Source organism: Cyprinodon variegatus, unplaced genomic scaffold (assembly GCF_000732505.1).
Source record: "Cyprinodon variegatus isolate N-32 unplaced genomic scaffold, C_variegatus-1.0 Scaffold33, whole genome shotgun sequence".
NCBI classification, from domain to species: Eukaryota; Metazoa; Chordata; class Actinopteri; order Cyprinodontiformes; family Cyprinodontidae; genus Cyprinodon; species Cyprinodon variegatus.
In genome coordinates, this window is record NW_015150486.1 from 457,575 (window position 1) to 470,822 (window position 13,248).

At 38.8% G+C, this 13,248-nt stretch overlaps 1 protein-coding gene across 1 annotated transcript in view; it reads left to right on the forward strand.

Moving 5' to 3' along the window:
• Positions 1-13,197, forward strand: part of LOC107102730 (myelin protein zero-like protein 2) — a 37,489-nt gene extending 24,292 nt beyond the window's left edge. The window contains exons 2-5 of the mRNA XM_015402140.1: positions 3,834-4,003; positions 4,241-4,451; positions 8,326-8,500; positions 11,784-13,197. Coding sequence (XP_015257626.1) covers positions 3,834-4,003; positions 4,241-4,451; positions 8,326-8,500; positions 11,784-11,946 — 719 coding nt within the window. The 3' untranslated portion in view covers positions 11,947-13,197. The remainder of the gene's footprint in view (positions 1-3,833; positions 4,004-4,240; positions 4,452-8,325; positions 8,501-11,783) is intronic.
• Positions 13,198-13,248: the final 51 nt, after the last annotated feature.

Consider the following 13,248-nt stretch of genomic DNA (forward strand, 5'->3'; position numbering starts at 1 on the left):
CATTCTTTTCATGTTCCATACTTTGTTTTTTTTTGTTTTTTTTACATTGATGAAGAGCTAAAATAATCATGAACTCATCATTCTGAAAAAGTAAAGAATATCCCCAACATTATAACTTTTAATCAGTGGTTAGTTTTGGGCTTTCCTTCTCATGAAAAGTCGGCTGTGGGACTAAAAGTGTCAGATCAACCCTCCTCTGAAGGCATTGTGATAAAGAAAGGTGTGGTCAGCTCTGGCTAGACAGGATGTTCAGTTGTAAAGAGGTTAGTGACTCCTACTAGACAGAGAAACAACAAGAAAACACAGAACAGCACACGTAATAGGCAAAAAAAAGTTATTAATTCTAAAGGACACAGACACATTATTCTTCCTTTCATTATTATTTATATAACAAAAAATAACAAAATTAACACTTAGTTAGAAGTCATTTAACAGACGTCTGCCCATTTATCTCTCTTTCAGTAATTGACTGAAATTCTTGGGTCCTTCTGTCTTCTCTAATGTAACGACATGTCAATTAGTGCCTGCTAATGACTGATTGAATAATGTTTAGTGTACTTTTAGCCACTTGGAAAAATTATTAACAAAGCAGTGTACAGAGTTCAGAAAGCATTGCCAGTCTGCTAACATCCATCTTTCCTTCCAAAAGGCCTAATTAATCTTAGTGTAACTCCCAGTCAGCTCAGTTTCTGTAAAAGGACAGTTTGGTTGAAAGGAATTCTGCTTTATTGTTCACTGCAGATTATTTGTGGTGATTTTATTTAATGTGTTGTGAATATTTATGCTCTAAGGCAGGACATGGAAATCAGATGTTATTTCTTTCTAATGGCAGTTAAGGGAAGAGGCCGATGTAAACATGAGCTTTGAAGTCAATTTGAATTTCACATCTTTAGTTCTCTAATCTTGCATTTGCTCTTTAATCTCTAAACAAGGATGTAAAAAGCAATGTGTTTGACTTTGGGTTGTGATCTCTAAGGAGCAGATCTTTCAGAGATTAGGCCAATTTTCTCAGGAGTAAACAAGTCTTTGCAGCACGTTTAGAGAGACTTATCTCAGAAGCTTAATGACAGTTTCTACAACGTAAGTCCTATCTAGTTTTAAATTCTCCTTACAGCCATTTCTCTGAGACAAATCATTTACCAGCTTTATTTCTTGCAAGAATGTTTGCCTAAAATACATTTTCAGTGCAATAAAATACAGCAAATAATTAGATTCAGTTATTATTCAGTTTATTTATCTTATCTTTTTCTATGCTTTTGCTCTTGGAAAAAATCTACCATCTTTTAAGGGTTTTGTTTCATCTGAAACTAGAAAACCTGTTGTTTTGGGCCACATATTGCTCTCATTACTACCTAAATATCGCCACTAAGTTAGCAAGTTGTAGCTGAAACTCTTTAATCATAGTTGGTGATATTTTTTATTTATTTTTTTTATGCAATGTGTTACTGAAGCTGCCAACTTTTAATCTCCATCTGATGTAAAACCAAAGACAGGAAAACAACCTGGACTACAGTCAGCTATTCTGATAGCGGCCGTTTAAAAAGCTGTAATATGAACTCTCAATTTATACATGGGAATTGATCACAACATCCCAGCCATAATAAATCGTTAATATTTGAAGTTAATGGACTATATTTATCCTCTGGCTTGCAATGACTACGTTGTTTATTGCAGCAGCTGTGATTTCAACCTAAGTTCATTTTGTAATCAACACTTTTCTCTGAAGTTTTACTTTAAATTATCTCTCAGATGGAAACCCAATTTTTATCTCAATATTTAATATTTTTGTTGATCTTAATATTAAAAGCACAAAAATCTGTGTTTATAAAAAGTTGTAAAACCTGCTGTAAGGTGCCATTATTAACCAAAATGAGACACAGTATTATATTTTGGACATGTGTAATTAAATACGGTTTTGACTTTCCTCCATTCTTCTGTGTCCTTTATTTCCTTTCTTCAACCTTTACAAAAATACCTGTAAAATCTTCTGGAATAGAGTTAATATGATTCTAATTCAGTGCTTTGAATGTATTAACTGGGATTTTAATGCATAATGCACACACACCTGCATGCAGGCTAGAGAGCCAGTCATTACTGGCTGGACTGATAGAGCTGGCACTGATGCTATCATCCTAATGAACATCCTGCATGGCGGCGGTTTAATCCACTGACTTTAGTGCGTCCTTTCTGACAGCCAGCTGGACAAAGAGGAGAGAAGGTTTCTGCTTATCCAGGACAGCGCAGGATTTTAAAAAGCTTCAAAGGATTCTTACATTTTTTTTTCCATTTGCCTGTATTGCTCACTTGTTTGACCTACTGCCAGATTTCCTCATGTTCATTTAAAACACATTAGGCTGTCAGAGTGCTGTTATGGGTCCGACGATGAGAGAGTAGCAGGTCTCTTTAATGACTTTAAGGGGGGCCCCCCTCTCTCTCTTTCTTCTCCCAGTCTACAGGAACCACTGATAAGGAAGCTCGAAATGCAGCTCAGAAAAGCAAAGCCCTTTACTGGCATTTTCGGAAATTTTTGACCCAATGTTCTCGTTAAATGTGGTGCAAAATCATAGCTGCAGTACAGTAAGCAAGCTTTTGTCTTCAGCATGAATGGAAACAATAGTAAGGGCAAACAGAAAATGTCTGAAAATGCAAAGCAGTTTATTACATTTATTACTTTGCGACTAAAAGTTCCATTTCTGGTTTTGAACAAGAAAGTTTCCGAGATGGAAATAGTCCTCCACTGAGCCTGCTGGAAAACATCTCAAATAGGATCATCTTGTATAGCCTGTAACATTGGAAGCCATTGGAAAGAATGTCTAGAATTACTTCTCATCAGAGGAATAAAAACCTTTTGTTTTTTTTTACCGTTTTTGCCGTTCTGTGTTTTGTAAGGAGGCACCAAATAGAAATATTTGTGGTGCGGAAAGAGACCACCAGAGTTTAAAATGTCATAACTATCAAGATCATTTTCTGAGCGTAAAAGTCTTACTAATCCAAATATTGGAAGTTATGGCAAGAGACCCGGTTTGCGTGGCTAAAAGATAAACAAACAGTGAAAAACCTTTATCTTTCACATCTGGACATACATTGAAGACGTGTAGTTTCACTTTTTACCAGTAAATAGTATTTGATGAACAGTTGGGAATAAATTCCAAGACGTTTTTTTCTTTTTTAATCCATATCTGGTCATAATCCAACTGCACAAAATCTAACAAATCCAAATAATACTAAAGCAAATTAAGAAAGGGGATTTACTTAATTAAGCAAAGCTTCTATACATTAAAATTAAGATGATGGCAAACAAAGTCTTGACTACTCTAACTTGTGCTACGACTGACTTTTCTCCTGGGCATCGGCTTTAATAAGGCCAGACATCCTTCCACTTGGAGAATATGTGGCTCCTTCTATAAATAGCGCAGGTGATTTAGCCCAGACAGCCATCACATAAACCTCCCCAGAGCGTCATGCATATGTTTTCACTGGGCTTCTTCTGGATGCAGTTGCCCCAGGCAGGGTACCAGCAATAATGTGTTTCTTGAGCACTATATGCATGGTGTTTGCATGCTCCTGGAAAATAAATGTTTTTGGGACTGCTGAATTATTTCAGGGGGATTTCATTAATCAATAATGTGTCCAATGAAATTTGTGCCAGTCTTCCTCTTTGCTATTACTCACAGTTTCCTTGTAGCAGCAGCAGGTAGACACGGGTAGGATCACCGGGTACATTGCATAAAGTCAAGGAGTCAATTAACATGAGTTAAAATTCATGAACCAACTGTTGTTTCTAAATGGTCTTGCTGTTTCTCTGCATGTGACGTTCCTGTCTGCCCTTGCAGGAGTGCTGCAGGTCAACGGGATACGTATCTACACATCTGAGGAAGTTGACGCGGTCAACGGTACAGATACTCGCCTGAAGTGTACATTTGAGAGTTCGGCTAAGATCAACCCCGATCATGTCACTATCTCCTGGACCTTCAGACCTCTTTCTGGAGGCGCTGGGACATTGGTGAGTTTGTATATATCTGTGTGGTGTTTTAGTGAAGAAAAAGAGAGCAGACCTCACACCTTCAATCCTCATTCAGCTGAGAGAGAAGGTCCTGAGTTATAAGACTCTCTATGGAGCATCTAAGACAGCCTTTCCATTTGAAGGTTTATGCATGTTAGTAAGTCCTTATTCACTGTCCTCTCGTTCTAAAACAGAAATCTTTTGTTTTTATTTTCTATACTTATTTTCTGTTTGCAGATATTTTACTACCTTACACGACCTTATCCTATTGATCACGGTATCTTCAAGAAGCGCATCTCTTGGGCTGGTGATATCATGGGGGGTGATGCCTCCATCATAATCCGACAGGTCAAGTTTGCCTATAATGGCACCTACACCTGCCAGGTGACCAATCCTCCTGATGTCCACGGTCACTTTGGCGAAATTAAATTCCGTGTTGTCACAACAGGTGAGCAGCTAAAATTCTACAAAATGGTACTTTGGCAATGTACTGGCGTCAAAGTACATTTACCTTTCATTGTAATCAAATAGTTATTAGACAGATCTCATCAGATTTGGTTAGAAAATTCATGATTCTGCTTCTAGAGAAATTAAGATTATTTAAACTGTTATACAGGAGACTTCCTGCACTTGTTGCTCATGCCTCAACCTTTTTTTGTTTATAACTTTTCAGTAATTTGGATTAGTTGAGATTGACATCCCTTATGATTTGGGTCATAATAACTATTGGAAAGAAAGTCTTATCACTCTTGGATGACAGAAAACATTACTTCCAGACGTTGTGCAGTGTTGTATGCTTGCGTCCAAATTCTGCATCTAACCTATGTGCATTAAGCATAACCCAGTCTTAAGGATCGATTTCCATGTTTATGAAGAGAGACAAACACTTCTGTCATTGTTGTATATTTTTTATATTAAAAGCAGCCTTCAGGTAATAGAAAAATAAATTCATTAAGATCTAATCATTTTAATTTGCCTTTAACTCTGACTTTAATTCACACTGATTACGTCCCCCAGCTGCTCTATCACTCCTGGCAAAGCGTGCCATGTGTCGATCCACACTGGAGGATTCATTCAGGATCGTACCAACTATTTTATTTAGAAATACGGCAACATTTCTTTACTCTTTTTGCAGAGCGGGTAGTTAGATATTTTGCTCCATTTTGCTGCATCAGAAATTGTCATGATTTTATCAAGGTCTCGGACCCAGATGCAGATAAACCAATACAGAGAGACCAGGGAAAAGTTAAACACGTTTATTGAGAAGCTTGTGGAGATTTCAGTGTTGCTCTGAACACTGCTCAACCGGAACTGAAAGGTGAGGGGAAGACACTGCGGTTAGTGTAGGTTCAGTTGGAAAATTGATTCTCGAACTTGAAGAGGAGAAATGGTTTGCAGACTCACGTTTCCAGAAAAGCTGTTGACTCTTTGACTCAGCTGTCGGGTGTTCCAGTGTTTGTTTCATTCGGTGGAGGGCGGACAGGGTTTACCCAGAATGCGGTTGTTTGTAGGAGAACGGAGACACTGACTGCCACTTAGATTTCCTGCGGTACTTGAACGGTCTGTGGTGCAGATGAATCCCTTGCTCAGTGTGAAACTCAAACGATCCCTTGGAGGAAAGTGGATCCAAACCTCCAGTTTGAATCCCCAGCTCAGTTTGAGGCTCAGTTGATCCTTCCAGGGAGAGAAGGTCCGAAATGTCCACATTGCAGGATGACTTCCTGCCAAGAGGCAAAGAAAAAAAATAGCAAGATTAAAAACTCAGGTTGACAAAAACTCAGTTTGACTCAGCAAAACTCAGCTTGGCTAGAGTACCCAAAACTGGCAAACACTCTGGCGTCGAGGTAGTGACAGTCAGCAGCTTAAGAGCACTCCGTTAATGAGGTAACCCTTTTTCAGGTAACAGAAATGGATTTTCTCTGTACTTCTGACAGATGATGGAGGATGGCAGTCCGTCATGCTACTACAGAGCCACCAGGATTTTTTGCATTGGCTAGAAAGGCTTCTATTTGGGGCTAAGATGGGGTAGTCCCTGTGAATGAGGCTTTATTCCCACCTACGTGTGCCTCTTTTAATTATCGCCAATGCAGGAGAATCAAATAAAAAGTATAGTACTGTATAGTGTTGTCTGTTGCTTTCCTAAAAGCCCAGTTTTTCTCCCTCCTCCTTGGAAGGGATAAAAGGGCAAGCCTTAGAACAAATTATAATAGGATCATGCCTTTATGTAGACAATTGTTACTCTACAGGGCAAACTTATTTGTTTTTTTTACTGAAACTAAAACTGTGAGTCTTTCCAAAAAAGTTAAAAAAAACAAATTTAGTTTCCAAATTTGAAGACGTTTCGCTTCCCATCCTGGAAGCTTTTTCGATTCAAAATGTCAGAATTAACCTTGAGTTTGTAGATTTATATGGTTGCCCAAAAACTTGTTTTGGCAAAGAAAACATGCAAATGGAACCAGCAGAACAGGTCCGCCACTTTGGAAAGCACAACATTGTTTTCAAAAAAACTTCTCATTTACATCAACCCGCATAAATACACTGTTGAGTGCCAAAAAAACTGTAAACATCTGGTGCTTACATCATGATGTTAAGGATTTTCTGGCACTTAATGTGACTTTTATCCCTGTTGCCACGGCAGCACATAACAGACGTTATCAGAAATCTTCACTTAGGCCGGAGGTTTCAGAAATAATAAAATTGAAATAAAAACGGGGCTTTGGTGTAAGCGAGAGGTCAAACTGCAGGGAAATATCTGCGTTTTCCCATCGTGTAAACGGGGTCTTGGAAACAAAGTCCAGTGAGTTTTTTTTTTTTTAAACTTTTTTGGAATGACTATGACCTGGATGACTGGGAATCTTCACGAGCATAAAACTACGGTGGCCCTGTAGTGCAAACTGCAGGGCCGGAAGTCATTCTGCCAGCTGCGGCTTTTGAAAAAATGGATATTGTCGGCGCCCCAAACATAGCTGCCTTTATCCAGGAATATTTTGAATCAGGACATACGTACGAGGTGATACTGGATATGCTCAAGACTAATCATGAAATTTCAGTCAGTATCCATGTTTTCAAAAGCCGCAGCAGGCAGAATGACTTCCGGTTCAAGGGTCAAACGGTGCCGTCGTCCAATCAGCGATGTCTCATGTTTCCCACTGGTACCTACCTTTTCCGGTAGGTTAATGTAATTGTGTTTTCCTCAATGTAGTTGCGCTTTGCTTTATGTAGTTTTGTTTTTCTTAATCTAGTTGCGCTTTGCTTTATGTAGTTTTGTTTTTCTTACTGTAGTTGCGCTTTGCTTTGTGTAGTTACAATTTCCTTAATGTAGTTGCGCTTTTAGATTTGTAGTTGCAGTTTGCACTTCAGGGCCACCGTATAAAACTGTGAGGGGACTACATTACATTGTCTGTCATGTCTCAGACAGTGACTCAGCCTTAGCAGGCAGAGTAAGTTGATAAGATATCGTTAATTTAAACCAGGGGGGTTCAACGTTTTCCAGGCCAAGGACCCCCAAACTTAGGCGAGATGCAGTGAGGACCCCCTAATTATATATATTGTATGAAATTGTGTTATATCAAACTGGTTCTATAGTCACTCTATTACAGATGGAGTAATGAAAGAAAGGTAATTTCACCCAGGGATTATTAAAGTATTTCTGATTCCTGATTTCTGAGCCTGGTTCTGCTGAAGGTTTCTTCCTGTTAAAAGGGAGTTTTTCCTCTCCACTGTCGCTACAAGCATGCTTAGTGTGAGGGATTGCATTTGAGACAATCAACTGGTTTTCCTTAGATAGAAAACTTTGAATCAATTTGACTTTTTGATCTGGTGAACTGTAAAGTACCTTCAGATGACATGTGTTGTGAATTGGTGCTTTAAAAATAAACAGAATTGTAATTGAATTGAAAATTGAATTGTGTCGCTGAATGTGTGCATTGGTGACTGAAAGACATCTTCAGCCTCCATTTATCTGTTTACTAAAGTGTGTTGAATTCATGTTAATGTGGATTTAAAGACATAAATTAGTTGAAAAAATGCAGGGGGGAATATAAAAAAAAGTCTAAAAGTATTTTACGACCCCCATGCAGTACCTCCGTGGACCCCCTAGGGGTCACGGACCCCCTGTTGAAGACCGATTTAAAATTATTATGTATGGCAGATCTGGTACTAATAGTTTTTCTTCTTCAGGCCTCTACAGCCGTTAAACATTTCAGACTAAGACTGAACCCTACAGCTAATAAATGTAACCTTTTGTTCTGTTCATGTCCAGCACCCATTTTTATTCTTGTATTTTTTTTTTTTTTTTTTTTTTTTTTTTTTTTTTGTCACAGCTTCTTTCAACGAACTTCTTAAACTAGCCATGTTCATCGGAGCTGGTATCGCCGCGGTGGTCTTTTTGCTCATAATCATCATGTCCTGCAGAAGATGTAAGAGGAAATACAAACAGAGACAGCTGGAGGGCGACGAAGAGGCTCCCCGCAAAGAGAGGAAGGACCCCACAGCGTGGTAAGACCGATGAAATGTAACAGATGGAGAGGGGGACTGAGAGAGGAGCAGAAGATTCACACGCTTTCTCTCTTGCTCCATGTGAGACTCTGGGGATCAGGGCTGTGCTCCCTTCTGGGTTCTTGGGCTCTTTTTCCTGCTCGATGCTTCTTTTTCTTCCTCCAAATGCGACGGCATACTTTGGATCCCCCATTTGGACCTGTAACAGAAAGCTGTTAAAAAGCAGAATTTATTGAAGCATGTGCCTTTACATAGAAAACTGAACTTTAGCCAGATTGCTACTTAGCCGCTAGAGAATTCTAATGCGCCTTTCATTTCTTTAGAGAAACAACTGTTTTATCAGTTCCTCTTTTCCGTTTTGGGTAAATGGGCCTCCAGCCACATTTCCTGTTCAGAGTAAATGTTTTGATGATGAAGATGTAGAACAATGGTGTATTCCTGCTGTTTACTTCCCGACTAATACAATCCAAGCCCCATTGTATGAATCCAGTACATGACAACTGTTTGGTGTATTATTTCTAGAAACAATAGGAACATTGAGCACTTTCCAAGCTTCACCTGAAAATTTCTTAAATCATGGATTTAACCTCTGGGGTTGACTTAAGGTGGATGTTGAAAATCAACAACACACCCTAGTGAGATGCTAGGTAAAAAGGTATAGATCATGGTGAATCAGCTTTTTTCTCCATTTGATTTAACATTCTTTACAACTTAACAGAAAATCACTAAAAAACAAAAATAGAAAAGCTGCAGCATCCTGGTCACATAGGCATGCAGACCCTTTAAAGAGACTTTGTCACGTACTTTGCCTATTAAGAAAATGCTGAAAACTGTATGCTCATGTAAGGATAAAGCAAAACGCCACAATCATTTGTCCGAATAGTATTTATTAGTCCTTTTTGAGCCCCAAAACAAATTTTAACCACTCACCATAAGCGGCTGCAAACACTGTTGCTCACTATCGCCATCTGCTGGCAGCACTTACTGACACATCCATCAACTTGCCATGTTCTGAAGCTTTAGCTCCCCCTTTAATTAAGCTTTTTTTTTTTTTTTGCTTTTGCATTCCAGGTGACATCAGTGTTTTATCCTCGTTACCTGCAACAGTTTTAAGCATTTTCACATATGATCCTTGAATTTTCCTTTCTTTTCACATCTCTGCTGGGAAATGCTTGGCTTAATAACTTCCTTCTTTTCCCATTACACACAAGCACAACATCGTACATCCAGTCATGTGGTCTTGTCATACTGAAAGTTAAAAACGCTGAAGTTTACAAACAGGGGAAGTGAAAAAAAAAAAGTAAAACACAGAAATTGAACATTTTAGCCAAAAGAACATACTACTGGTGTACAAATTGGTTGTCAAAGTACGTGACCAGGCCTCTTAAGGACTTTAAAACATTTTGGATTCATTTCCAGCATTCAGTCTTCTTTAGGTCATATTGGACAAAAGTATCATTCAGGTTTAGGGGTGCAAAACAAATTCCCAGCATTTTATGTATATTCAGTGGTGCAGTAAAAGCTGCCAATAACTGGAGATTTTTTTTTTAAAACTCTCCCTGTATGATGAAAAAGACGATAGAAATGCATCAGGGATGGTCCAAAGAGCAACAGGACTTTCTGGTTAGTACTGGTTTCGTTCTACCTATGACGATAATCTCCTGTATTGTCTGTAACTCTGGAAAAGCTTTAGCATTAAGGGTTAGAGCTTTCTGCCTAAGAAAACATCCAGGTCAAACTTTCCAAAACCATTTGTCAGATGTGCCATCTTCTATTAAACAAAAGCAAATTTATTTGTCCACATTTCGGCACAAAAGCAACCCATTTTTTTTTTTAAACGAAACAGAGATCTCTTCAGGGATATACGGTAAAAACAGCATAATCTGGAGTCAGCAAGTCAGCTCTATGTCATGTATTTGTTCTGTACACCCACTGAACCAGATTAGTCCAATCTGCACAGGTTAAACCTGATTCAGCGGCTGGGCAGAAACAATCCATGACATAGAGATGATTTGTTGACTCCAGATCCCACATCACTGTTATATGGCACTAGAGTTTTTATCGAGAGCAGGCATCCCCAAAGTCGGTCCTGGAGCGCCGCTGTCCTGCAGGTTTTTGAGGTTTCCCTGCTCCAGCACAGCTGATTTTATTTGAAAGCTGATTAACAGGCTTTTGCTTAACTGCAATTATCATAATCAGTTGTGTTGCAGCAGGGAAACCTCTAAAACCTGCAGGACAGCGGCCCTTGAGGACAGACTGTGGGATGCCTGATCTAGAATGAAGAAACCCTGAGTTTAAATGCTGGAGAGGAAGCATGATTGTATTTTTTAGGTAACGTATTAAAATCAACAAAAAAGTTTGTCCATGAGGGAAATATTGAATGTTTTTTTATATAGTTTAGTCAAAAATCTTTGGGTTCTCCTCAAACGGAATTTAGATATTAAATAAACCTGATTGATAAAGAGAATTTTTATAACAGAGTAGAAAATCAAGTCAATATGTTGGATACTCAGAGACTCTTACCAAAGAAAACTGAATGCTGAAATAAAAAAAAAGGTTGTGCCCAATTATGCGATCAAAACATGGCAGCTTTTTTCCCACCAAACTGACTTGTTTTTTTCAATTTGTAATGTATGGAATAAATGCTAAAAGGATTCACTATGATCTCAGATTTTACATCACAAAAACCTTCAATTAAAGCAGGAGTTTTAACAACTTAAACAGCCGCTGTCCTGTTCTGTTCCAAAATCACTACTGAAGTCGTGTTACTGTGTTTTTCTCTGCTACTGTGTTGTTTATAGCTGCAATAACATAAAAGTGTGACTAAATAACTATACCTGATTGTAAGCACTTGTTGGAAACAGACTATTTTTCAATGTTTTTATTATTCCACACTAATATAAATGCTTCCAATCACTTTATGACTGATGTTTTTGTATTATAGTTTTTTTTATGTGTCATATCTAATAGCCAGATGTCTGTTTCAAACAATCTGCTGTGTTTTCTTGGGCAACTGATGGTTCTCTTCTTGGGTTTTCAGATCTTTCTGTAAAGGGTGCTTTTATTCTCACCATGGGAAGGTTTTTTTGCTTCCATCCTTACCTATAAGATTAATTCAGGCTTTAAAATAAATTAATAAAAAAACATGCAGAAGGAAGGAAAGGATTCCAACCAGATGAGTGAACAGATGTTTTCCAAACTTTGCTCAAGCCGACCCAGTCTGATGCTAACCTTGTACCCTGCTCCTGTGTTTGTGTTTACCTGTCTTGGTCTTTTATCCCAGCCACCCATCAAGGGCTGTCCACCTGTACCTATCAGAGACATCCATAGAGATTGACAGTTCAGATGGCATGATCTCAGACCCCAGCACCGGAGACCCAAGCTCTTCAGACGACGGTGATGATGATGATGATGATGACGATGATGATGGTGATGATTCTGACTGAGAAGGACGTAACAGAGACAGAAGGGCTGATGAGATGTCAGCAGGAAGCTTGCTGGAGGGACGCTCTAAGGGCGGCCATGGATTCCACTCTTCTGCCAAGCCTTGTAGAAATAAGGGCTGCTGCAGTGAGAGGGTGAAGATGATGAAAATGTGAGAAAAAACAGAGAATATGAGCTTTAAAAAAAAAACATGTCAAGAAAAATCCCTATGTTGAGACCTCTGATGAAGTTCAAAGCTGAAAGCAGTTTTAAAGCAGAGCGGATCCATAAATGTTCATTTTAAGAAATGAAACGAAGGATCCAGTCTGAGCAAAAGACCAAAGCGTATGTGCCAAATGGGATTGTAGACCAACATGGAGAATATGTTCAGTTTTTGTTCCTACCTACTGCTGGTTAACCCATGAATCATTTTAGCAAAATCTGCAAAAGCAAAACGTTGCTGTCATACTGAGCCATACAAAGTGCTTTTTATTTTGGGAGGGCACCCAAGACTGATGTGGCCTGTTTTCTGAATGGAAACATCCGCATTTCTGGTAGCGCACCCATATTTAAACAGGCTGCAGTTACAGCAAAGCTTTTTAAAGTGTGTTATTACTTTGTGAAGATGAGTCAAAGTTGCCCATTGTCAGTATCAACTTGAAAATAAAGCACATAGATTTCAGAACCTAAATAAAAGGAAATGAAAGGAAAAAGTGTTTTTTGAAACATGTTGACACATATCTGCACTGCGACGAGGCTGTGAAAGTGTGAGAGAGAGAAAGACTTCCAATAAAGCCTATATCCTTTGGAGCTTTTAACCTCTGCCGTGAAACAAGCACAGTTCAGAAATGATGCCTTTTGGGAACCTAAAAGGTAAAGTAAGGATCTCCATATTTTTGGGAGGTGGACACAAAGGCTGCTGTGTTACTCATGCTAGCCATGCTAACCTTGCCTATTGAAGATTATCAGTGAGGTCATAGTCATTCCAAAAACAGAAAATTAAAAACAATCCACTGGACTTTATTTCCAAGTTTGAAGATGTTTCGCTTCCCATCTAAGAAGTTTTTTCAATTTAAAATGTCAGGAATAGCGTTGCATTACAGATTTTATACCGTAGCCCAACAAAGCCTTGTTTTTGTTTTGAAAACATGCAAATTGAAACGGACGAAGTTGTCCAACTCCCTGCAGCCCCAGCCCCTGTACAGGAGAGCGGAGGACCTCACCTATTCAGCCAGGCCAACAATTCCCCTTTAACGACCGACCTTTCAGACACTTAGACCGGTATGGGGCATTGCAGGCTAACAAAAGAAGCCAAAAGACCCCCA